General features: G+C 40.8%; 1 protein-coding gene across 3 annotated transcripts in view; it reads right to left on the bottom strand.

The window, feature by feature from the left end:
* Positions 1–15,500: 15,500 nt before the first annotated feature.
* Positions 15,501–27,066, bottom strand: part of CDC14A (cell division cycle 14A) — a 188,888-nt gene continuing 177,322 nt past the window's right edge. For all 3 annotated transcript variants that reach the window (XM_043575678.1, XM_043575675.1, XM_043575676.1), the window contains one exon: positions 15,501–17,798. In XM_043575678.1, coding sequence (XP_043431613.1) covers positions 17,769–17,798 — 30 coding nt within the window. In that variant the 3' untranslated portion in view covers positions 15,501–17,768. The remainder of the gene's footprint in view (positions 17,799–27,066) is intronic.

The raw sequence follows: 27,066 nt of genomic DNA, 5'->3' as shown, positions 1-27,066 counted from the left end.
GTTGTCCTCAGGAGAATCGTAAGCATCATCATTGCTAATGTTACTGAATACACACCACATGTACCGGGCATTATTTTGAGAGCTTTTCGTCTATTGTTTCATTTGGTCCTCATGTCGGGCCTGCCTGCAACAGGGCAGGAGTCCAGATATAAGATCACAGGCCACATGTCCAAATATTTTAACAGCATCAATCAAGCTATCAAACTGTTAAATAAAATGTTCTGTTCTAACTTGACAAACATACTTGCATGACAACTGGAAAGCTGGGCTCAATTTAGAATTCTTAGATTCATAGATTGTTCCAGGCTGGTGGAATGTGACAACTTGGCAAACTTGCCTCTGTCCCACTGTCCACTCCCCTCTCTCCCTACCCTCAGCTCTGTCATCACAAGCCAGAGGGACTTGTTTTATACAGGACACTCCAGCTTGCCCATCCAAGTCCCATCCACACCCTTGTCATACAGCTATCCCTTGCCATCCTCTCAGACCTAAGACAGTACCTGGAAGGCATAGTCAGCCATCAGAAGGACAAAGCCAGACCAGGGAGGTCCACACAGATCATGAAAGTGTGTTCGTGGGGATTCTCAGGTCCTGAAAATGCACTTAGTCTATAAAGGGTATGCAAACCCATTCTTCCATACTCAACCACCACACTATGCCGCCTCCCTTGGTAAAGTTGAGATTCCTTAACACGGATTAGCTGCTGTACATAAAGCTGATATAACAAGGCGACCCAAAACTGTAGAGGTTCAAAAAACAAATAATTCATTTATCTCTCACAAAGGTGGGTGGGCAGTCCAGGTGGAAGGCAGATCTACTATACAAGGTAATCCAGAAACCCTGGTATCTCCTTAGTTCTCCCCCATCCCTTAGGACAGGAATATTCAAGGTGTGGTCCCTGACCAGAAGCAACATCTGTCTCTTGGAAACATGTTAGAAATGACTCAGACACACTGAATCAGAATTTCTAATGATGGGGCCCAGCAATCTGTTTTAACAAGGGACTCTAATGCTTGCTGAAGTTCTAGAACCGTTGCCTTAGGATGCCATCCTTGGCTACGTGGCTGACACTGTTTCGCCACTACCACATCCACATCCCAGCTGGCAGAGATGAAAAAAGAAGAAAGAAGGGCAGCTGGCTTCCTTTTTAAGGATGTGACCTGAAAATTTCACATCTGCATACAGCCCAAACAGTGAACACTTGAGTCAGAGGGCAGCTGCTTGCTGCAGGAGAAGCTGAGGCCACTCCAGCTGAGTGTTCACACGTCCTGCCAGCGCTCCAGGAGGACAGAAGAAAGGAGAGAGCAGACAGTGGGCAGTAGAGGGAAGCCAGTTACCAGGTTTGCCCAGGTTTAAACCTGAAGGTTTGAAACAAGGCTGTTACCATTTGGGCCCTTTAAGCACAGTGCCTTGAGCAGACCAGCTTTTCAAGACCCTTTGAAAATGCTTAATATCTGAAAAAAAGAATTACTGGCTCTGAAATATAAAAAAAGAAAAGTTTGTAATAGAAATTAATATGCTATTAAACAGTCAACTGCAAATCAACTCGTTATTTGTAAATTACTTTAAGGTGGGACGGGGATACATTTTCACATGTTCGATATGATTGACGTGTGATGGGGCCTCCGTAAGTGCTGAGGTCTGCACAGGTCTCACAGTAGCCCTGAACAAGCGCCCGGCCTCTTCCAGCCTCACTTCTGCACCCCATCTCCCTCCCCCAACCCTGCTCCAGCCAGACTGTAGACTTGCTCTCCTTGAGTGGGCCTCGGCTGCTCCTCCTGCTCCTGCCAGGCATGTCCACTTACTCAGGGCATGCCATTCCTGTAGCTGTCTCTTTGCCATCTGGCCCCACCTTTCCTGTGGCTGTCTCTTTGCCATCTGGCCCCACTTTTGCCTACCTAAATCCTACTCATCTTGCGGGTCTGAGTTCAGACTTCACCTTCTGCAAGGAATCTTCCTTAACTCCCAAGACGGCTTGGCCAGCCTGTGTGCCCCAAAACACGTGACCATAAGGCTGCCACGGCCAGGCTCCCGAGGGATTGTTTATTCTCTCCCCAAATGGTAAACTGGTCAAGGGCCAGGCTCCCTTTTTGGTCAGAGTGCCTGACCCATTGTAAATACTCAAACATTTGTTGACTGAATAGGTCCCTTGAGAATCTTTGATATGTGGGATCAAGATTTCAATCTCAATTACCTTCTCAAGAGATACAGCCAGCGTCAGAGGCATGCAGCAAAGTGTTGTCATTGCTGATTTTTCTAAAATACTTTAAAAGCTACATGCAACCATATCCTCATGCTTTATGCCACCAAATTATTTTTAAATAGAGCTCTTGTTGATAACAATCCCCGCTCATACAGCCGCACACCCACCCCTGACAGGGTCCAGTGTGTACTTTTCTTAGTACTCGGTTTTAGTACTGATACTAGTTTCCTAGTACTCAAAATCTACCAAACATACTCTAGCAACTCTCTCACATTCTTTGGAAAAACCAAAGGGTGAGTGGCCGCAGTGAAAAATTGCTCTTTCCTAATGCCTTCCCTGTGTGCTGTGAGCCATGCCACAGAGCAACCTCACTCTGCACAGCACTGAGACTGTCTAAAAGCCCATTTCAAACCCCAACTGTATCTCCTCAGATCTTGGTGCCTCCGAAAGAACACAACTGAGAAGTATGTGAGCCTCTTTGGACTATATAGAAGAGGTTTTGCAAAGGAACGACAGCTCTGTGTTGCTTGACAGCCAAATTTAGGAGTAATTTGACCATGTGTGAGCATTTAGTATGACGAGAAACCACAATAGTAGAGTTTTTAGAAATTATGAATTTATGGAATCATGGACTGGAAACGACCTGTGGTTTCTTCCTTCCTAAAGCCCTTTACCTGGGATACCTGAAGCCTTGTAATGATGATTCCCAACTTTTCTTCTGCCCTGTCAGACTTGAGAGAGCACATAACCTTGCCTCAGCAACAGCGGCTCCTACTAAGGGTAGTGCCATCAGCCAGTACCACAGGGCATGGTTCTCATCTGGGGGCCACTTCGTAATGTCTGGAAGCATTTTTGGTTGTCACAAATGGGGGCAGGGGGTGTTACTCCATCTAATGGGTACAGACTAAAGATGCTGCTCAACATCTCACAATGCACAGGACAGAACCCCACAGTAAAGAATTATCCAACTCAAAATGTCAACAACGCCCAGACTGAGAAACCCTGTCAGAGAGGTGAAGAGCTCAGGGTAAAAGCCAGAGCCTGTTTGTAATTGCTGGCAAGTTATTTCACCTTTCAGATCTCAGTTTCCTCATTTGGAAAATGCAAATAATGTCACCTACCTCTAAGGGGTTGGGGGGAGTCTTATAATGATTATTTTTATGCAAACAGATTCACCAAGTAGCCAGGGTGTAAGTGTGCTGCACATGTTAATGACGATGGTGATTCCCAACCTGGGGCAGGAGTGGAGGGCGTAAAGGGACACACCCTCTCAAAGAACAAATCTGGAGGGAGTGTGGCTGGCTTACGAAACACAGGTTTAGATAAACCAATTTTCCAGCTCTGAGTCATTGCCACAGGAAGTCCCTATAAGCATTTTAAGAAAACTGAGATCTTCCCCAAATTTGTGTGCAAACATGTATGTGTGTGTTTGTACATTTTTCTGGAGAAGATTAAATAATTATTTTAGCTTCTCAAAGGAGTCTGTAATCTTAAAGGGTTAAGAATCATTTGATGTTGGGATGTCTGAGTGGCTTAGTAGGTTGAGAGTCTGACTCTTGATCTCAGCTCGGGTCATGATCTCATGATTCATGAGTTCGAGCCCCACATCAGGCTCTGCACTGACAGTGTGGATCCTGCTTGGGATTCTCCCTCTCTCCCTCTGCCTCTCCCCAACCCCCTGCTCAATCTCTCTCTCTCTCTCTCTCTCTCTCTCTCTCTCTCTCAAATTAAAAAAAGCATTGATGTCATTCAATCTCTTCACTTTACAGAAAATTGACAGTGAATGACTTACCCCAAATCACACACATAGTGACGGATCTATGCCTCAAACCATGTTGCCCCATGACACTAGTCCACTGAAGTGGGCTTTGAGATTAACACAATTTATAAACACACGACAAGGTAACATAATAAACGCAAACACAACTCTTCATTCTAGCACTATCAATTTATAAATCTCTAAATTTGTCATTTCAGAGTTAATTGGATCATGGTCTTCAAATCTCCTATACCAATATCACCTGGGTCTGGATCAGAACTACTCTCTGGGCCCAGGAATCTGATTTTAACAAGCTCCCCAGGCAATTCTTTTCTACACTAGTATTTGAGAACCACTGAAGCAGAGGCCATGTAGAATGATCATGTTAGTTTTTGAGTGTTGATTTGTAAAGTTGCCAAAGCATTTCTTTTCTGAACTGCATTTTCAGCTTTTCCAGGAAAACCAATTTAAACTAAAATTGCTTTGGCTTGGTCTCTATCCAGAAGTGGCTTTTTTTCCAGTAAGGGTTTAATATAGTTTATTTTTTTAAATGTGCTTGAAAAATATTTCTGTCTGGTAGAGATAGGAACTGGATGGAGACCATCCAGTTTCATGTTTTCAAGCATTTAGGAATTATTTTAGGTAATTGAAATGATGAGATCAAATTACTTTAAAAGAGCACTGTGTGTTTGTGTGTGTGTGTGTGTGTGTGTGCGCGCGCGCGTGTGTTTGCATGTGTGTTTTCTCACATATCACTGATGGGGGAAAAGATCATACGCTCTTTGGTACTTGGCCACAATTATCATCCTTGATTGAAGTTAAGCAGAATTGAGATAAAAAATGAAATTACTTAAGAAAAATCTAAGAAATTGGTCATGTAATTTTAAAGTTTAAATTAGATTGACTAGGAAACAAATAGGACAACCAGGAGCTACTATCCTGTTTCTACCTCATTGAGACAATCACTGGTGGTTAGAAAAACTAATATATTCTATTTTCTTCATCTCAGAAATAAGGAGCCTACTCCCAGCTCAGGAAGCAAATAGACACTGTCAGTTTCCAGCAGTCCTTTTCTCAGCATATTTCATTATTCTATAATCCTTGAAAACTTTCCCAAATGCTGGACACAGCCTTCAGAGCCTCTGTGAAAACAACTGTCAAATATGTGTTTGAAGCCTCTCTGTCATGGAATTTAAGAGTTAAGGACATCATGGGGAGCCTGGGTGGCTCAGTCGATTAAGCCTCCAACTTCAGCTCAGGTCATGAACCCACAGTTAGTGAGCTCGAGCCCCGCATCGGGCTCTGCATTGACAATGCAGAGCTTGCTTTGGACCCTCTGTGTCCCTCTCTCTCTCTCTGCCCCTCTGCAGCTCATCCTCACTCTCTCAAAAATAAATATTAAAAAACAAGAGTTAAGGACATCAGCACATTTCAGACTGCATATTAGATATAATCCACTTAGATGCCCTTCAAATACCATAGATAAAACCAAACTCTCCATGCTTGCTTCTGGTGGGGGTGTGGGGTAGGCGGTGACTCTCTGTGCTAAGCACCTTACAAGCACTGCTTCATTTTGTCCGACCACCCCCCACCCCACATACCACACATTTGGTGGGAGACATAAATGTATACGCAGATCCTGTCTGCAAAGAGGCTGCTCCAAAGATGCAGCTTTCTTCGAGTGGGGTACAGCAATACTCTGTACCGTCTCTTGATCATTATTTCTGAACAGCATTGTTCTCCAGGGCTGTCCTATAACATCTTTGTCTTGCTATACAAGTGTAGTGGACGTTTGTTTTGTCTGCTCAGAAAACCCCTTATTCCACACTTTTGGGGGGACTAGGACACCTACTGTCCAGAAAACTACTATCCTTTACCTGATTTCAAAGGGAGGTGCTCTTTTCTTCCGTGAGCCCAACTCCCTCAACCTAATAAATATGGTTCATAAGTCTAGAGGTGAATGTGAATCCCTTCCCCTGGGTATGAACTTGAAACTTAAAGTCAGCCAATGTCTCTCCAGGTGACTAAAGCTTAAGTTGCAGCATGTGACAGTTGTCAGTAGCCCTGCTATCTGCCGTGCAGAGAAAGAGAAAAGGTATTCCTGCTGGTTTCAAGCTCCTGGTTCTACCTGTACCTGAAGCCCACCCACTTCCCAGTCCTTGGGCTCTACAGGCCCCTGTGTCCTCAACTAAAGTTGGGTTTCTCTCACAATATTGTTTCCCCAACTGGATTGTGAACTCCTTGCAGGCATGATGAAGGCATGGAGATGACGCCTTCTCATCTTTGTCCCACTTCTTTTTATTCCCCCACAGTTCCTAGCACATTCCCTTGAGCAAGATATTTGTTGACTGATACATAAGAGGGTACTCTTTAGTCTATTATATCTCAACCTAAATGTCAATTGTGAAAGCCACCCTGAAAAATTAAAATCTTATTTTAAAAAGACAGTGTTAAATGGTTGGAAAACTTGGCTTTCTTCTCCCAATTTCTTAGCTCTGGTGTGTACCAGGAATTGCTGGGGAAGTTTTTAAGAAGGAAGGAAAGAAGGAAGGAAGGAAGGAAGGAAGGAAGGAAGGAAGGAAGAGGGGAAAGGGAGGGAGGGAGGGAGGAAGAGCTTAAAAAACAATTTCAGGCTTATGCCCCACCTTCTAGTTCACTTGGTCTGAGGTAGAGCCTTGGTGCCACTATTTTTAAAATACCGCCCGGGTGATTCTAATGCAGTCAGAATTAAGAATCATAGTTCCATAGGAAGCTCGCGTTACAACTGTTTTAGTGTTCAATTTATGTATACAAATCCTTTAAACATGGCCAGCTGAGGAAATGGACAGCCTGGAAAGTTATATTCCAATAAAGTTAAAAAGATTTTCATCTCTTAGTCAGTTTTGTCAGTTTGTGGAAAAGCAGTAAGGATTCAGCAGGTAGTTCATTTTGTCCTACAAACCATCTCTTCTCCTCTTGGTATCATCTTAAAGTTTAGAAGGTACAGACCATGCTGGTGTGGAGGGCTGGTGGGAACCAGAGCACCAGACGGCTCCACTGGTCTGGAGATGGCTGTTCCTTCTAGTTCTTTACCAGGTGAACACCTTCAGGTTCTTAATTAGAAAAAAATACCTTGGGGCACCTGGGTGGCTCAGTTGGTTAAGCATCCGACTTCGGCTCAGGTCATGATCTCATAGTTCATGGGTTCGAGCCCCGTGTCAGGCTCTGTGCTGACAGCTCAGAGCCTGGAGCTTGTTTTTGGATTCTGTGTCTCTCCCTCTCTCTCTCTCTCTGCCCCTTCCCTGCTCACAACTCTGGTGCTCTCTCACTCTCTCTCTCTCAAAAATAAAGTAAAAACATTTTAAAAATCAGAAAAAAATAGATACCAATATTTACTCCTACATCTCCTGCTGCCTTCAAAACCATCTCAACACATGGTCCTCCTCTGGAAAGGCTCCTCTGACCGCACCTTCTCTTCAGATTTTTTCCACACTCTCTCCTCAAGAACATCAGCATTTCCCAGGAAAAGGGTGTCTTCAAAATGGATGGCCATTGTTTAGGTGTCTGTATTCCTCAAAAGACTACCAACTTGAGCACAGAAGTTTTCACTTTACAGCTGTAGCTCCTCAGTAACCAGTCAATAAATTTGGTCAAATGAATGAATGAATAAAATAGCAACCCACAGCCAACTTTCCAATCTCTGTGGGTCAGTGTGAGTTACTTTCTTTGATTCCTTTCTCACTGTCTCAGTTCTTTCTAGACCATCAAAGACACCAGAGGGAGAACCCATTAAGTGTTCCCAAATCCTTTCTGATAAAGCCTCTTCAAAGGTCTGCTCCTAGCAGGAAGCTGTCTCAAACCAGATTTCACTCAGATTTCTACATCTAATGGCCAAGGGTCTACCCAAGAAAATGAAATTGATGTAGCACTTATTTCTGAAGCACTGGGAGAGTATATGAAAAAAAGTAAAAGTCAAGTGAAATAAAAGGGTCTAATCTATACCCATGATGAGTCAGACACCTGGGATACAGCAACAAAAAGCACACACTAAAGATGCCACAGCTTTGTGATGGGGGGGGGGGGGGAGGGGGGGGAGGGGGGGGCGGGCGGAATTACACTTCACCAAACACAACAGATGACAAGGCATCCTGAAGAAGGTGGAAAATAAGTGGACCACTGAAAGGATTGACAATATATGGCAAGTAAAATATATGAGAAGAAACCTTAAAATGTAATTCACAAGAGGAGCCAGGGCCTGTTTTTGTCCAGCATATCATTTTTGTGCAGGAACAAGAAAACACATAACATTCCAGGTATTCAGATAGAGTCATTATTTGAGTATAGAACATGATTTTTTTTTTTAATGTTTATTTTTAAGAGAGACAGACAAAGCACGAGTGGGGGAGGGGCAGAGAGAGAGGGAGACATAGAATCTGAAGCAGGCTCCAGGCTCTGAGATGTCAGCACAGAGCCCAATGTGTGACTCAAGCCCACGAACCTTGAGATCATGACCTGAGCCAAAGTTAGACACTTAACCAACTGAGCCACCCAGGCGCCCTATATAGAACATGCTTTTGAAAAAAAAAAAAAATCTGGACGTATGATCTGTTATCAAAATTCAGGTTAGCCAATTTGTGGGAATAAAGGATTTAAATATTTTACTCTTATTAATTTCTGGGGTTTTTTTGTGAGTCATATTACTTCTTAAAATAAAAGTAACATATTGAGTAAAACCCACAATACATACTTTCAATAAAATGGTATTAAGTATAGGATTCCAGTTATAATATCGTCAGGTGTATTGGTGCATAGTGTTTAAGCCCATTAAAACCAAAAGAACGACACAACTCGGAAAAGAATTTCCCAGAATTTATTATTAGGACAATGTTAAAATTTATCTAAAGAATCCCTTCACAGCCTCAACCCATTTATTAGATGCTGCCCATTGTGTGAGCACAGAAAGAGAAGCTTTTTCTAGAGCGTGTCAAAAAGGTCCATAGGCAGGTTGCTGTGGGAACCTCAAATCTGAACTTTCTGCCTTTGGCCAACTAATCCTTTCAACACTACATTAAAACGAGGTTTTTTTTTACAATTTTAAGAATTTCATTTTCTTACATAAGGCCTCATGTATGAATTCTTGATCTTTTTGGATTCTTCATGCTGACTGAGAATCAGCAAGAGATTATTTCATAGATGTCTCTAAGGCTCCCTGCCTCGAAACATGGCCTATTTTCAAAGCAATAGCACGGTTTAACCAAACTTCTTCTGGGCCTAACAATATGTGAACCACCTGAAGCTTTAACATGCTGAGACCCATCTTGCTTGAGAGGTTTCTGGTTATTTTACTTTGATGTGCCCCTTCCTAGCAATCAGGTCGTATTTGACAGACTGGCTCTAGGTAACACAGCAAAAATGTCGGGAGCTTGGTTTTGCCATTAACACTGTGTTTTAAATCTGGGCTGGACCACCTGCTAGCTGGATGAACTTGGACAAGTCACTTCACTTCTCCACGTCTGTTTCCTCCACCTCAAACCTCTCAGTGCTATCTAGCAAGATAACTTATGGATTTACTATATTCTTAACATCCCCACAAGGCTTCACTGCTTTTGCTGGTCTGCAGATGCCAGGCTGGAGATATAATTGGGATCATTTGAACGGACAAAATGTCTGGCTCATAGGTCTTTTCCTTAGAATATTCCTGGGAATTTTGACTCATATAAAGCCTGTCCAAGGTAGCTCAACCTTGGGATCAGGCAAAATGGGAAGCCTTGGGCATCCGTGACTTTCTCTGTGCAAGCAGCCCTATTGCTTTGTTGAAGGTATTTTAAACTTCTTTATTTTTTTTCTTATTTTTAAAAATCCAGGACTTGTTTGATTTATTCTTAGTTTTAGATTATTCTAGCCCATCCTTTAAAATTTTCAATTCCTGGGGTGTCTGGGTGGCTCAGTCAGTTAAGTGGCTGACTTTGCTCAGGTCATGATCTTGTGGTTCGTGAGTTCAAGCCCCGCGTCGGGCTCTGTGCTGACAGCTTAGAGCCTGGAGCCTGCTTTGGATTCTGTGTTCCCCTCTCTCTCTGCTCCTCCCCAACTCACGCTCTGTCCCTGTCTGTCTCTCTCAAAAACAAAATTAAAAAAAATTTTTTTTCAATTCCTAAATGCTATTATCTCACTGTCTCATTCTTCTTAAAGTTTGTTATTTATTTACTTAGAGAAAGAGAGCATAAGAAGGGAAGGGCAGAGAGAGAGACAGACAGAGAGAGAATCCCAAGCAGACTCCGTGCTGCCAGCACAGAGCTCGATGTGGGGCTCAATCCCATGAACCATGAGATCATGACCTGAGCTGAAATAGAGTCAGACACTCAACCGACTGAGCCACCCTGGTACCCCTCTCACTGTTTCATTCTTTAGATTTGCCTCTTATCTCATTTTAAGCAGTTCATCAGTTTATATAAACATTTTATCATTTTCATTTCTATGTTACTATTTTAAGTGTATCTTTTTTATTAAAGCTTCAGTGGTGTCTTTATTTTCACTGCAGTTAGTTTTTTGCTTTAATTTTTTTCGGTTACTTTTTTACTTCAATATTTTTGAAATTGTGATATCGTTAAAGCTGTAATAACCTATTTTTATTTCTTTCACTTATTAAGTAACAGGTAAATAGTAAGAGCAAAGTTTTGAGACTAGTTCATCTCTGAGAGCAAAGATGATTCAGGGAGTTTTTCGTACTCCAGTTTCCCTTGAAAGGAATCCACTTCTGAATTTATCCATTTAAAAACAACACAGAAATGAGAACTCTGGCCCATCTGGAGCACTGGAGACCCCAAAGGATAGCATTCCTCTCTACAGATCACAGCTCCTGCCCTTCATGGAGAAGCCTTCAGAAACAGAGACTGTGGGTCAACTTCATAATGTAAAACTGCACATTCATTTAAGTGGGCTTTGGTTACCACCAAATTAGTCAGCTAAGATACACAGTGTACAAAACTACATTTACATAGCAGGTTTAAGACTGATGTCCTTAGCAAGGCCTGCTTTCAAGGTTGGCCTTAGCTTCCACCTGGGAACTCGACTGGTAAACAGCTCCCTGCACTGACGTCAGACTTTCCCTCGTTATCACGGTGGTTCGAGGTGCCCAGACCGTGCAAACAATAAGGTTTAGGCAGAACACCTGCTTTCCTTCGGGAAGTCTGGAATTTTGGCTCATGCTAATCAGAGGATGCTTACCTGACCAGCCCCCAATAAAAACCTTGGTGCAGAGTCTCTAATGAGCTTCCCTGGTAGACAACACTTCACTTGTGTTGTCACCACTGGTTGCTGGAGAATTAAGCACATCGTGTGTGACTCCACTGGGAGAGGATGCTTGGAAGCTTTTGCACCTGGTGTCCTCCAGGCCTCGCTCCATGCACCACTTCCCTCGGCTGATTTTGCGGTTTCCTTTCACTGTAATAAATCTTAGCTGTGAGTGCACCCACATGCTGAGTCATGTGAACCCTTCTAACAAATCATGGAACCCAGGGGTGATCTTGGGGACACCGACAAACAGGGCTTCTCCTAGCTCCAGAATGGCTGATAATTAGTTCCTGACTCAGTAATTGACATTTAGCTCTCCTCCAGACAGGATGGATGAAATTTTCCTCTTTCGGTTTACCCTGGAAATTAGCAATCCCAACCCCCTGTCACTGAAAAAGGAATCCTTAATTAAGGATAATTTTCCCAACAGACTTAAGTTTAAAATGGATCAAACTATTGTAAAGTCTCAGTTCATCAGCTTGGTCGAGTGTCAGGGTCTCTCACTTCTTGTCGCAATGGGACAGCCATCTTGGGGCCAGTGCCCCTCACTCAGCCTCTTCTGCAGTGTCTGAGAAGGAGAACTCCGAGGCTGGTGTTCCGTGCCAGTAGGACATGAGACACTCTGAGCTGGTGTCTCTGCTCTGTTTTATGGTTTCTGAAGTGCAGTCATTCAGTGTGGTCCCCGGCCATTACTCTGCGGCCATTGAAGGCATGTGATCTAGGTGATAAAGCAGGGTACTGACTTGGCCTGAAGCAGCAGGAAAATCTTCGACAGGCTGCTGTACTTGCGAAGGAAATTGGTGCGAAAAATGGCCAAGGGAGAGAAGAAGTGAATATTATATACCTCCTCAAATCAGGAAAAACTAAGGCCTAGTCAACTAAACCCACTGGTTACAATCAGCGGATGCCACGTTATTTACAACCGAAGCTACGTGAGAAGCTAATTGATTACATCTTTCTAGAGTTGAGAAACCGCCTGGAACTTGCCTCGTGGGGTATGGCATCTCTCTCAGAATGTGCAGTGTGGCATTAAGTCTCTCTGCCTGCAAGAAACCTAGATTTTTAAAAATAGTTCCATTTCCTCCAGAGTCTTACTTTTTTTTTTAAAGACAAGAATGGATTGGCTCCTCTAATCTCAGGTCTCTAGGACCCCCATATCTCCCAGGTTTTGCTTCTCAGTGCAAAAAAGGCATATGTTATACGTCACAGCTTTATCTCTATCAGCTCTCAGTAAGGCCAGATGTACACCAGATAGATGATAGATAAGATACTTACGTAGACTATCATTATACTATTCTGATCCCTGATTTCAATTTGTCTTTTGAACTTTCTATTTCATGTCCCTGACAATCATTTTTGGAGATCTGGATGTCAAGACTGACAATCTCACTTGGAGATTATCTCTTCTTTAAAAACATTTTTAAACCACTTTATTGAGGCATGACTGACATCCAAAAAGCTGTGCATATTTAATGTATACAACTTGATGGAGTTGGAGGTAAGTACACATCCAAGAAACCACTACCAGTCTTGCCCATCACCTTCAAAAGTTTCCTTCCATCCTCTTATAATAATTGTCATTATTATAATTTTGTAGTAAAACTACTTAACAGTAAGATTTACCCTCTTAGCAAATTAGTAAAAGGGTACAAAGTAAGTTCTAGAGATCTACTACACAGCTTGGTCTTATTGGTAATAAGCACGTATTGTAGTATTCTTAAATTTTTGAGTAAAATAAATACCAATAAGGTGTCCTGTACATGAATGAAGGTGAGCATTTAGCGTAAACTTGCCCAACCTGGGAAGAGAGGACCAATACCCTATGACATCTGAGAGGACTATTTGTCTCAGCTTCCGGCTCCAGCATCCGTTATCTCAAAACTTGGTGTCCAAAGCCCCTTTTTTGCTCCTCTGTGGTACACCTGGTCCATTCTTTGAAGCCAGTTTAAATCCTTTTGGAAGAGAGCCATGATAGTAGTAAACAAAATACATCTGACAGATCATTACCCCCAAATCTGAAGTTTCATGTAAATGTATAAACATTTGCAGCTGGAATGATTTCTACAGTTTCTACCTTGACCCCTTTTTCACTTAGGAGACCAACCTCTCAGAACCACTTTGGTCAACTTGATTAGAACCAAAAGAGAAATAGCCAGTGGTGTTGTGAATCTTCGCTATTTGGGTGGTATGCAGGTTAAAGAAAGGTATGGTGAGTGAAAAGGTCACTTAGTTTATGTTTGTCCGTTTGAAACCAGTTTCCAAGTAACTGTATGTTGCATTGAAAGTAGTCTTTCGCGGGGCGCCTCGGTGGCGCAGTCGATTAAGCGTCCGACTTCAGCCAGGTCACAATCTTGCGGTCCCTGAGTTCGAGCCCCACGTCAGGCTCTGGGCTGATGGCTCAGAGCCTGGAGCCTGTTTCCGATTCTGTGTGTCCCTCTCTCTCTGCCCCTCCCCCGTTCATGCTCTGTCTCTCTCTGTCCCAAAAATAAATAAATGTTGAAAAAAAAAATTAAAAAAAAAAAAAAAGTAGTCTTTCGGGGGCGCCTGGGTGGCTCAGTCGGTTAAGCATCCGACTTCAGCTCAGGTCATGATCTCTCGATCCGTGAGTTCGAGCCCCGCATCAGGCTCTGTGCTAACAGCTCAGAGCCTGGAGCCTGTTTCTGATTCTGTGTCTCCCCCTCTCTCTGACCCTCCCCCGTTCATGCTGTCTCTCCCTGTCTCAAAAATAAATAAACGTTAAAAAAAACATTTTTTTTTAAATGAAAGTAGTCTTTCGAAGACAAAAATCATAGGACTTCACTCATGAGGACTTTAAGAGACAAAACAGATGAACATAAAGGAAGGGAAACAAAAATAATATAAAAACAGGGAGGGGGACAAAACAGAAGAGACTGTTAAATATGGAGAACAAACAGAGGGTTACTAGAGGGGGTGTGGGAGGGGGGATGGGCTAAATGGGTAAGGGGCATTAAAGAATCTACTGAAATCATTGTTGCACTATATGCTAACTAACTTGGATGTAAATTTAAAAAAATAAAATTAAAAAAAAAGTAGTCTTTTGATGTAAGTTTCTACTTGCACTCACCAAAAAGGTTTAAAATTCTCTAGAAAAGCTATTTTTCTCCTTCTTGATATGATTATCATAATTCAATCCATAGAAAAGGAACAGGGTGGGAATATATTAACATTTCAATCCAGCTCAAAATAACTTCATACAATTATTTTCTACGTTCCTTTCTAAGCCATGAATGCCACTACTATGAAAGCTATGTGTAAATAAAGAAGTTTTATCTTCTGCTATAAAGTATATCTTGCTGTAATTGGAAATTCCCTAGTTAATCTTCAAAGGACACAGGCTGAGACCAAATTCTTGCCTTGCTGGGCGTTATAGAGATGACTGCAGGGTTTTTGCAAGCACCATTAACTCTGCCTTATGAGGTCACTTCAGGAAAGAGCCCAGACTTCTTCCAGAACATGAAACACCACAGAATACTGTCCAGCTTATATACCAACAACTGGTGTAAGTGGAAACCTTTAACACATTGGTAGTTTAACAAATGTCACAAAGGAAAGCATACAAGTGTGAACCATTTTGAAAATACATTTCTGTGGCTTATCATTGGTAAACTCATGTTCCACCTGTTCATTGCACCCCAGCTGAATAGATATGGGGTAGCCTCTCCAGCTGTGTTTGGAGGTTTATAAATCATCTAGGGACAACAAAACCATGTGAACTCAATGACAGCTAGGTCAGGAATTTGTTGGAACTGGTTAACTGACTGACTAAATAGTTTGACTGTGTTCTTCATAAGAACTAAATCTGGAGAAAAATATTTTCTGCCCTTCATGAATTCCGAAGAACTCTCCTTCCCTAAGATGTGGTCCCATGACAACTTCAGTACCCCACCTGTCTCCTGCAGTGTTGTGAGAACTTCTAATTGGCAGATTCTCAACTCAAGAAGTGAAACTACCTTCCCACCCACACCTTTTTCCCTGTGTTCTGAAACCAAAAAAAAATGTAAAGACAAAAGAGAAGGGCAAAACCTTAGAAATTTCACAACCCGAGGAGATACAGTTTGAATACATAAAGTATCTTTAATAACTAGTGTAGCTTCTTTCTCTCAAGCTGCCTCTTCCAAGAGGTGAGGTTTCTTCCATCTGATTTATTTCTATAATTTCTCCTTAAGAAAAATGGCCATTCTTACTCAAAAGGCACCAATCACCAGTGTATCATACAATAGTCGTAAATGACCAAGCAGGACCCAAAACTCTGATCACAATCAGTGTTTTATTAACAGAAAGGAAAATTATATAGAGAGAAAAACAGCAGGAGCCTGACATTATCTGACTTTTGTGAAAGGCAACGTATAAGGTTTCTTTGTGCTCACTGTCATATACTTCAAAAAATGGCCACAACCTGGAAAGTCAATACAAGATAAACTGAAAATCCAGAATGGAGATCTTGAGAAATTTGAAAGGCACCAACCAGAATGGATCAAATAGAAAATTATAAAGAGACTTCAGTACACTGATAACTCAAAATCCAAATTATAAAAGTCAGGGGAAACATAAATTGCATAAAACTTTTATTATTTATTAGCAGTGCATTTTTCTACACTTTAAAATAGAACAAATTATCTTTTGGAAGGTAAACTATTCATAACAAAATACATGTCAACAATTTTTTTATTTTTGGAGTAGAATTACTTTGCTATATACTTTCTATATTATATACATACACTTCTTGATTTGTCTGTGTATGGACATGTGTACAAATAATTCTAAGACATACACATGTTGATACACAGGACTAATACACAACATAATTATGGAGAATTTATAGTAGTCAATTTTACAATCATTTCAATAGCTGCACACAAATTAGTGTTCACAGAACTAAAACTGTCCATATGGTTCCCTTTTCCCCACTTTTCAAACGTCATCTGAATTACTTTTCACTGATTTTTTTTAAATACTACCATCTTCCTGTACCACTAACCACTCTTTTTTTTTTACAATAACTCATAATAAAATATTTTACTCTTTCAGTTTTAGAAAAGGTATACAATTTAATTTCACTTATTTTAATTTTTGACTCCTAAAACATACAATTCATTTTTTTCATCAGCTTAGTGCAATTATTTGGTACTGCAGTTACTGAAGCTTAAGTAATGAACCTGAGCCAAACATTCATTCAAATGCCTTTTTAAAATGTAAAACATGAACAAGATGTTTTGCCGAAGCATGTGTAATAGCCTCAAGGTACCCCGTCCTTAATAAATATATTATAAATAACTCAGTGGTTGAGAGGAAAGCACTTCATGTGGATCCACTTAACTGTCTGAACAGTCCATTCTTAAGCAGCATGGAAGATAATCAGAATCTAAGGCTCCCCACACCCCATGGAAATGAAACCTACGGGCTTCTGAGGCCTGATGCCAGATTACACTTACATAAAAGGACTGTGAGCACCTGTCAGGGGTCCCTTCATTTCCACGTTAGGTTTCTGACATGCTGGCTTGTGTCTTAGGTGTTCGTAATCTGTTACAAACACATCTCCTTTAATACAGAGAAACAGCAGCATCTTATTCAGTTTTTATCTTCATTGATTTAAAACTGGTGCCAGACCACACATGGTTACAGACAACAACCTCGTACCAAAAGCAAAATATTCTAACTGGGTTAAGAACTCTCGAGAGGAAGAAAGAAATAAAAGCATTTGGAATGTTGAGTCATTTCATAGAGAAAAACTGTGTTTTCAGGAGAAACGTTCAGTGAATTCTGATCTTCAACTGGATGTTAAATTTTGTTAAAGCCCCACAAGGATGCGAAACTAAACAGCTGAGCAACAAAAACAAAAGGGAAAGGAAACGGTCTGAACAAGCCATATCAAACGATTATCCTCTTGCCAGAGATAAACTTGCATAAACTCATTACATTAGACTGACTTCCCAAAAGAATGAACTGATCTGCCCTATTCACAGGGGACATAAAAAAAATCACTTTCTAAAAACTTTCTCCCTTACTTTTTCTTAATAAAGAGGAATTATTTATTCATCGTAGACAAAACCATACTAAATAAATTCAAAATACAAATTTTTGGTAGCAAACGACAAGAAAATCTAAGTCAAAATAGAGTCTAGTTTTTACATAATTTTATAGATTTATAAATTTATCAAAATAGTCTTTTAAAGTTCACAATACATACATAATGTAACACTGTACATGTAAAGGTAGTAGCAAATGTATTACCGAAATACATTAAAAATAACCTTTCAAAATACCAAATTCAACATTAAAACGGTCTTAAAAAGCATTGACATCTCCATAAACATAGTTTCAGTGCATTTATAGTAGTCATTAACCAGAGTTTTCTGGTTTCAAGTCTCTTGAAGGTCTTATGTGAGTGCTCTCCTTAATTTAAGGTAAGAAGGCAGAAATATCCCTCGAACAGCAGTGGCTTTCTCTCTACATTGCTCGTCCAGATGAAGACACTGTGTCTAAGAGTGGAACAGCCTTCGTCGGAGCGGCAAGGCCTTAGTAATGAACATATTCAGACTGAAGGGACTGTGCAGGGGGGAGAGACATAAACTGAGGTTAAAGCCCATCACATACAAGACTCGTGGTACACATCATGCAGCTATTTCCTTCAACACAAGGCAGTTTGGGTCTATTATATAGAAGATAAGTGAAATAAACTAAGAAAAAAATAGAAAAGGCTGGGGGGGGGGGGAACAAAAACAAAGCACCTGCTAAGAATAAGATATGCAATTATGTGGAGTGACTGCAAGAAAACTTTGTATTTTAAAAGGCCTACGATTTATTAATAGCAGTTAAAAATGAAGTATTATGTGCAAATTGGTAGGTAGCACTAAACTCACTTCTAAGCTTTTGTGCAATAATGAGTTTTACTCAAAAACATTAAGTGATATTTGTAAGTAAATTGAAGTTTATCAGAATATACTTTAAGATTATATATACTTTAATCCAATACATATCAAATGTTAAAGCTTCTAATGCAGTAGAGTTAGCAGTCATCTAAATAAATTCTTTAAGAATGCTTGAATTTAACAAATAGCTTGCAAATCCTTTCCATGGAGGGGGACACAAAGCACTTCTACTTTTGAAATCTAAGCTCAAGACCCAAAAGCCCTTGTGCAGAAGAATCTTGCAGTTATAACATGATAAATAGCGGGCAGCTTTCAAGAAAAGAAGATACACAAATTCCTCCCCCGTCATATTAGATAATCACATATAAAAGGAACATGGTTGGGATATGTAACCAGAATGCATTGATAATAGACATTATCCAGGAAAAGAGAAAGATAGAGAGGAAAAAATGGCCAAATACTTATATTTGAGCAGTAAACAGCAGTTAGAAAGAAGGAACACAAATCAGTTTAACACGAACATATTCTTTTGCACAATTCTTCAAATACCTTAGAACAACAAAGTTTACTTGATTTGCCACCAAATGTCCTTTTCTACTTCTCCAATAATTATTTTTCAAGTTGATCTGTAGCATGCTATTAATAGGTCTTATCAGTTCTGAGACTGGCCCATTTTGTGGATGGTAGGGGTATCGGTAAAAAGAATGTCAATTGTGCAAAAATAATCTACAAAAGATTCAAACTATCTTTGCTCAGCTTCAAAATTCCAGTGAATTTTATACCCTATCAACAGCCATTTACTCAGTAAGCATCTATCAACACTGTGAGTCAAAAAGTCACCAGCCTGTCCTCAAGGGCGAAAGTCCACACTGTCATACAAACAACATGAAGAGACAAAGGTGTCAATGTTCAATAACATGCATAGCGTGAAGTAACACTGTACACAAGAAAGGATCAGGCAAGGGAAGGGAAGGCTTGGGGAAGGCAGAGGCTCCCAAGCCTGCAAGTTTCAAGGAAGAGGTTAAATGTTAAGAGCTGCTAGGAAGAATGGAAAAGGCTGGCAAGTTGACTTTCTCACTACAGGATGCAGTTTATGCCAAGGCTTCAGAACAGGGGACATGATCAAGAAGTAGGGCACTATAATGTAAATATGCCTGAACTCACAGAAAGCCTAAGAGGTAAGACTGAGAAAAGTCCAGTAAAACTGTTCCAATGTCTTGAAGCCTACATACAATTAACCTGTAGGACCCTCAGTTGCCATCCTAACAATTAGAACTTAAAAGTGGACTATTATTGGGGCACCTGGGTGGCTCAGTAGGTTAAGCATCTGACGTCAGCTCAGGTCATGATCTCACGGCTCATAAGTACAAGCCCCCACGTTGGGCTCTGTGCTGACAGCTCAGAGCCTGGAGACTGCTTCAAATTCTGTGTCTCCTTCTCTCTCTACCCCTCCCCCACTCATTCACACACACACTCTCTCTCTCTCTCTCTCTCTCAAAAGTAAATAAACATTAAAAAAAATTTTAAGTGGACTATTATTTTTCCAGCTGTTTTTCGCAGTTTCTTTTGAAGTCTGGCAAGTAGGCCAAGAGAGCAGGGCCAGGTGGTCCTCCCCAGCTGCAAGCCTGCTTGCTGTACAATGGCCAATGCTTTGGTAGTAATATTGAAATTTTGCTTTTGTTCCAGTTAGAAAAGTTATTTATGTTACCACTAATGGTACTTCTATAGCTCCTCAGATTGTTTGTAAATTTAGAACAAAGTTGTTTCTGCAAACAACCCTAAAGTTCCATCAAGTCTCAATAGACAGAGATATAGCAAATGAACAGATACTAGGCAAGTGACCTTTGTTAAACTAACTTTCTTTCAGGGTAAAGTATTTCATATGTGCATCAATATGGAGGGGGTAAATATGTGTATGTACATATCTTTACTTATTTTATGGAATCATAATGCCCACTGAACTGGAAAACAAAAATAGTCTACAATCACTTTAGGGATTTCTATCATTCATAGAAGTATATATTCATATTCACCTCTGGCAGAAGCTTTCCTTACACACAGCAGTGGTCATCACTCTGGCTGCTGTTTCATCTAACCTACAGATACAGTTTAGCACAATCCCTCTTGCTTCCTCTGCCATCCCTCCCCCTCTCCCCCCACCATGTGCTCACTTAATGTTGCCCGACTGGCTCTGAGTCCTCTGTAAACAAATAAAGACATGAGTTGGCTGAAGAATGGACCTTCTGTCATGCTGGATAATTCATTCAACGAATAATGATTAAACATTAGTAGTATACATTTGGCACTGGGGGATAAAAATAAGATACAAAAGTTCTTCCACAGTTTGTTTATGGTATAAGGAAAGTGAAAGGAAATAATAGATCAGTAAAGAGACTTAATAAATTAGTCTGACATCAGCATTTTGTAACAAATTAACTTCCTTTCATTTTCAATCTAAAACAAAAATCTTAATGGAAGTGGAGTTAGGGAAGAAAGAGAACTGGTAAAGTCTACAAGACATATTCACTTGAAAAAAAAACATAACTAATATTTCTAGGCTTTTTCACTGGGGAAGCAATTATGTGGGATGACAGTAACATTTTGATTTCACATGCTTCCATGATGGCATTGTACTGAGGGTCTCTGGCTCATCTGTTACCTGTATCCTAAAGTTACTAATATCCCAGAAAACACAATAACCCATTATTAGCATTGCTAATTTTTATAGCAAAGATGCAAATGTATTTTGTATCCCACAACCAATATCATTACTGCTGTTGACTTTATTATTCAGGAAATAAAGTACAACTATCTGGAATTCTTAATAAACTAGATATATTACTGAAGAGGTCAATTATTCTGTGATAGATATTTGTTGAGTACTTCCTATATACCAGGCACAGTTCTAAACATTTTATATGTATGAACTCATTAAATACTCCAGACAACTCATTTTACAGATAGGAGATTGAGGCACAGAGCAGTCAAGGACTTTGCCCAAGGTCACACAACAAGGAAGTGGAAGAGCTCATATTTTAACTCAAGCAGTCTGGCTCAAAGCCCAAATGCTTAGCCACCATAGTATAACACCTCAATATACTTCTAGCCTTTGTCCTGTGATCACTGCATAATCAGTCGGACATTCTCTATCGCCCGAACACAAACAATAACCTGAAGCAGGGGTGCCTGGGTGGCTCAGTAGGTTGAGCCTCATGGTTCATGACATGGAGCCCCACGTCTCAGCTTGGAGCCCACTTGGGATTCTCTCTCCCCCTCTCTCTTTCCCTCCCCTACTTCTTTCTCAAAATAAATAAACTTTAAAAAAAAATAACTTGACGCATGGTGTGATCCTGAGCAAAGAAATATTACAGTACAAAAAAAAGAAAGCAATATTTATTATACCATAAAGGAGATATATACATTTTAAAAATGAAAGATCCTTATAGGACCTAATCCAAAGTAATTTTCAGGAATACTCTAAAAATAAATTTCCTTTATAAAAACACCCACACTTCAGTATTCTGATTAAAGTTTTAATTCTGCTTGGCCAATGTTTATCACTATCATAAGAACTAATACCTAATGCATCTGAAATAAAAAAAATAAATGCAGGAATGACAATGGATACAGTTATGGAGGAAGCAGTGCTTGAAGTATAAATATTGGTTTACAAGGTAGCACTTATTTGTATAATCAAGAGATTTTAATTTCTCAAACAGAATATTCAAGTTTCTGTGCCAGTAAGTTCAATGGGGTTATAGTGAGTTAAGACCAGATCAAGTTTATCATGAATATATGGTGTTTTTATAGTGTGAATCCCATAAAAGTAATAATACAGCAATATTCAGCCTGCAAAATAAGGATAAAATTACTTTACACTTGCAGCCCCCAAAATTTTTATGTCAAAATATAAGCTTCCATCAAGAAGTCTTGTTCCCTGAAAGCAGTTAGATTTGACATAAAACAAAGTGTTAGGTAAGGAGATCAAGACAATTTGTTCTGTTCTGGAAATTTGCTACTAATCTGTTTTGGCAGATGTAGGTAGTGACTTTAAAAATTTAGCTATTCTGGAGGTGTTTCTTTTTTAAACAGCCCAGTTACCTAATCACGGTAGAAAAATGTCTAATAATGACAGGTATAAATACTGTAAGATGGTTACTAAATACAACTATACGTTGACTATCAAAAACAGCAAAGTGTAAAGAATAATGAAAAATTAAGGTCTTTGCCAGCAAATTAATGAAATGGTGTCTTACTGTTCACATAACTCAGACCAACAGACCCTAGAACCTGGAATGTTAGTTTCATACTCGGTCAAAATCCTCTCAATCGCCACGTGCTTTTGCCATACTGACTTTCCCTCTCCTGTATTTTCCCATCTTCCGAGTCCCTTAAGGAAGAGAAAGTAGTCTACTTGGTTATTGTTGGTTTGAGTTCTAACTACAGAAGCAAAAAGCACCTTAAAAAGTGATTTGCGGGGCGCCTGGGTGGCGCAGTCGGTTAAGCGTCTGACTTCAGCCAGGTCACGATCTCGCGGTCGGTGAGTTCGAGCCCCGTGTCAGGCTCTGGGCTGATGGCTCAGAGCCTGGAGCCTGTTTCCGATTCTGTGTCTCCCTCTCTCTCTGCCCCTCCCCCGTTCATGCTCTGTCTCTCTCTGTCCCAAAAATAAATAAACGTTGAAAAAAAAAAAATTAAAAAAAAAAAAAAAGTGATTTGCTTTCATGGCATAGATAATTAAAAAAAAAACAAAAAAAACCCCACATTTGGCAATATGGTATCTTATTTTAAATAAAACTCTGGTGTTGAATTTTAATGAACTGGGGAAAAAAATAAACATTGATTAATAATAAGTTTATCTATAATTGCCTCTATACTCTGGGGTCTTTTATGGCTTTGCAATAGTTTCCAGTTTTTGTATTGCTTGTATGTTAACGACATGCAAAATGTGTTCATTGATACCATTTCCACAAATATGGTTTCACAAGACTGAATGTTTGGCATTTGCTAGCATAATAATACTCCTCCAATAACACTGGTAGAGAAACATAGCTGCATAAGATTTTTTTGGCTAAGGATTTTGATAAAATCTGCTTTGAAGGAGGTGTAACATTTTTCTATAACGTTCTCTAAGCATTTCAGGGACCCCAAGATTTAACAAGCCAATTTCGTTTAATTAAAATGCTATATAAAAAATTCTTTCATCTTCCCACCTAACTTTTAATAGATTCTTTTTTTTCTGAGTGAACTTAATTGTGCTTTTCAACAATCACAAAAAGCTCATTTGTTAGATGACAGATGGTTGTTGACACCTTACTTGACTCAGCCAACCATTCTGTGAACATTTCCAGTTCATCTGAACACCAAAATTATATTGATGCAAGCTCGGTTAAAATGTATTTTCTCTTATTTTAGTAAAGTCACATTTCAAAAAAAAAAAAAAAAGAGAGAGAGAAAAAGAAAAGAAACTCTCAGTTGATTGTATATTAAAGCAAAAGCTGAAAATGTTTTCCTTTTTGTTAGTGCTTCATGTGCTGACGGTGATAATGGGCTGCTAAGCACCTTAGCTCTTTGCTTCACATTGGTGGACCTAGATATATTATCCAATTTTTAATTCAATAAATATTTATTAGGTACTCACTGTACTTTGGCACCTGAGAAAACAAAGATGCCTCCAAGAAGCTTAAAAGCTAGTAGAGAGGAGAGAGAATCACATACAGCTGTCTAGAATATAAAAGCAACTCGAAGGTGGGGGGCGGGGCAGGTGTGAATAAAGTCCCACGAGAGTCAAGAAAGATGGGTCACAAATGTTTCATCAAAGAGATAACTGTGGAGACAGGCCAGGAATTATAAAACCCAGCAGAGACAAGGAAAAGCAGAGTGAACCACATGTGTTAGAGTGTGGGTGCAAGGATGTGGCCCTATTGCAGAGTGCTGGTGGGTATGCCGTGGGGAGCTGCTGGAGAGATAAGATGGGGGGGCACAAGGGCTGCCAGGGAAGGGCCCCAATGCCAAGCCAAGGGATCTGACCTCCACAGATCTGTGGACCCCACAGGCAAAGTAGAGACAATGAACAATTGGGAACACAGGAATGGTCTTAGAAATCTAACACTAGCCACAGTATAGAGAAAAGATTAAAGGCGGGAGAGACTTAAGGCAGGAAGAAAATTTAAAGGGCTATTCCAATAGTCCACAAAACCTTAATCAGGGCAACGCTGTTGAGAACGGAAGAACAAAACATAGACAGCTTCTAGGGACAGCTGATAGTACTGAGTGACTGGATGTGCAGAAGGAAAGGCGGCCGTAGTGTCGAAGAGGATTCCAAATTTCTAGTGTGGATGACAATTACTAAGCCAGGAAACAAAAGGAGGAGCAGGCAATTGAAGAAGCAGGTAACACCCATAGGAAGTTAGAAATTTCCCAGGAGACAATCACCCAGAGAGAGAAGTGGGCCAAGGTCTGAGCCTTGGGAAAAATCATGAAAGGGTTGGCAGAGGAAGATAGACAGGTAATAATTTTAGGGGGAGGGAGGATGAGAAATAGGAAAATAGCATTCTAAACTCAAAGGAGACAAAAAGAACAAGCAAAAAGGGCAGCTGATATTGTCAAATGCTACAGAAAAACTAAGAAGGAAGAGATCATCTGATCTGGCCTGAAAGAAGTCAGGGGCAGCCTGTGGGAGAGGCTCTCACCAGAATGGGGCTTCTCTGGTCCCAAGGTTGGCCATAAAGGAGACACTGTGAGAGGTTACAGGACCCAGGGAAGCAATTGACAAGATCACTCTGACCAACCCGGATGTACCTGTTTGCAGGTGAGGAGACAGGCAAATGGAGTGGAGTAGGGACTAAAGACATAAGAGAGGAAGGCCATGGATGAGTGACTCCCTAGAACAGTGTGGAAACAACAGTACAGGGGGGCAGAGTTACCATTGGAAAATGGTAGAAAATAGTAAAGATTCTTTTAACCTAAAAGGAAAGGAAAAAGAAGGACATGTCAGATGAAGGGTCACTTTGAGGCAGAGAAGAGGACAGTTAGGGGAAATCACTCCTGATGATGCTATGTTCTCGGTGAGACTCAAGGCAAAGTCAAGCAGCCCTGGAGGCTGAGGCAGCTGTGTTGACAAAGGATGCTAAGAAGTTTTGGAACAGCCAGTGTGGGAAACAGCAAGGGAGCCAAAATGGGATAACTAAACTACTTATGAGCACCCAAGGGCCAGGTAAATCAGAAATTCATTTAAAATGGAGTTAATTGGTGGCAACATAATGGGATTTTCTCCAATAGTGCTTAGAAGAGACTAGAAACAAATACAAAAACAGTGGACTTGATCTTATTTTGGAGGCTAGTGATTAAGTGGCTATGGAAAGAAGATCCAAGTACAACAGAGAACACTGGAAAGAGGAAGCAGAAATGACCATGTGGGCCACAGAAGGTGGGGAAACAGGCAGGGACCGCAGAGAGGTCTTGGGGAAGGGTTAGTAGGTGGGGTAAATGTCTGAAAGGAGACTTACAGGATTTAGGATATCAGAAGAAATGCTTTAAGCAATAAAAAGGCCAATGAAATGGATTTCGAAGTGAATAAAAATAAAGATCACCGGAGTTCAGAAAGTTTAAAATACAGTAGTCACTGCCTCTCTGAATCTTGACTTCCTCGTCTGTAAACTGTGGACTAAATAAATAAGCTAATGTATATATGAAGCACCTACTACAATGGCCAGCACATTGGAGGTACTCAATAAGTTACTAATGATGGCAATGATAATGATTAGAAAAATGTTACTGTCGTCGAGAACATTGGCAGTAGCCCAGTGGATAGAGGAAAGCCAAAGTCCTCAAGGAATAAAGATGAGTGAATGGCAGTGAGGAAGACAAAAACAGCAGCACACCATCAGGTGTGGTTTTCAAAAAAGAAAGTACAAATACAGTGTCTAATACGTCTTAACTGTAAAGATTTGAGAGTTACCAGAAAGCAAGCAATTTGCACTTATGGGGTGAATAAGGGGAATTAGGTTGGAATAGGTCAGCCTTATTTTGCTCATTTTCAAATAGACTTTAACATTTTCTCCTTTAGTTTACTGCTTGCAATGGTCTTACTGCTTGCAATGGGTTTACTGCTTGCAATGTTTGTGCTCCCCACCCACCAAATTTATGTGCTGAAATCCTAACCATCAGTATGATGGTATGAGGAGGGGGCCTTTGGGAGGCAATCAGGACAAAAGAGTGGGAACTCCATGGATGGGATTCGCATTCCTATGGGGCCCAGGGAGCTCTCTCACCCTCACAGCCACATGAGGATAAAATGTGTGGGAGAAAAGGCACAGCAGGATGCAAAAATATGATCAACTTCTTTAAGCCCACAAACAAACCAAGTCACAGTAGTAGGCCACTGGCTACAGAGATGGAAGTCAGCAGTGACGGCCAAGTGTTCTTGAGGGTATACAGGCCAAATGCCCCTGGCCTAAAACTGAGGCTGGGATCCCCCACCTGTGAGAAGGACTTGAGAGGGACCACAACCACTGCCCTGGGACCGGGCTTTATGCAGAGCTGCATCCTTGCCTGAGAAGCAGGCCTGCTGAGCTCACCAAGGGAATAGAGCCTGGGTCATGAAAGTCTGTTTCTAGACTGGAGGACCGAGGATTGGGGGGGGGGGGGGTGGTTCAAGTGGAACCAAGAAGAAAACCAGTGGATGAGGAGGGAAAAAAAACAGAGAGAAGTGGGGAGAAACAAAAAACTCCCATCCAGTGTGAACCTACAAGTGAAAATTCTGAAACACACGAGGAGGGGCACCTGGGTGTCTCAGTCGGTTGAGCATCCAACTCAATTTCAGCTCAGGTCATGAGCTCACAGTTCATGGGTTCGAGCCCCACGTTGGGCTCTGTGCTGACAACACAGAACCTGCTTGGGATTCTCTTGATGTCCCTCTCTCTCTCTCTCTCTCTCTGCCCCTCCCT

Source organism: Prionailurus bengalensis, chromosome C1 (assembly GCF_016509475.1).
Source record: "Prionailurus bengalensis isolate Pbe53 chromosome C1, Fcat_Pben_1.1_paternal_pri, whole genome shotgun sequence".
NCBI lineage: Eukaryota > Metazoa > Chordata > Mammalia > Carnivora > Felidae > Prionailurus > Prionailurus bengalensis.
The sequence above is the reverse complement of the archived record's forward strand: the minus strand, read 5'-3'. Positions and strand labels throughout refer to the sequence as shown.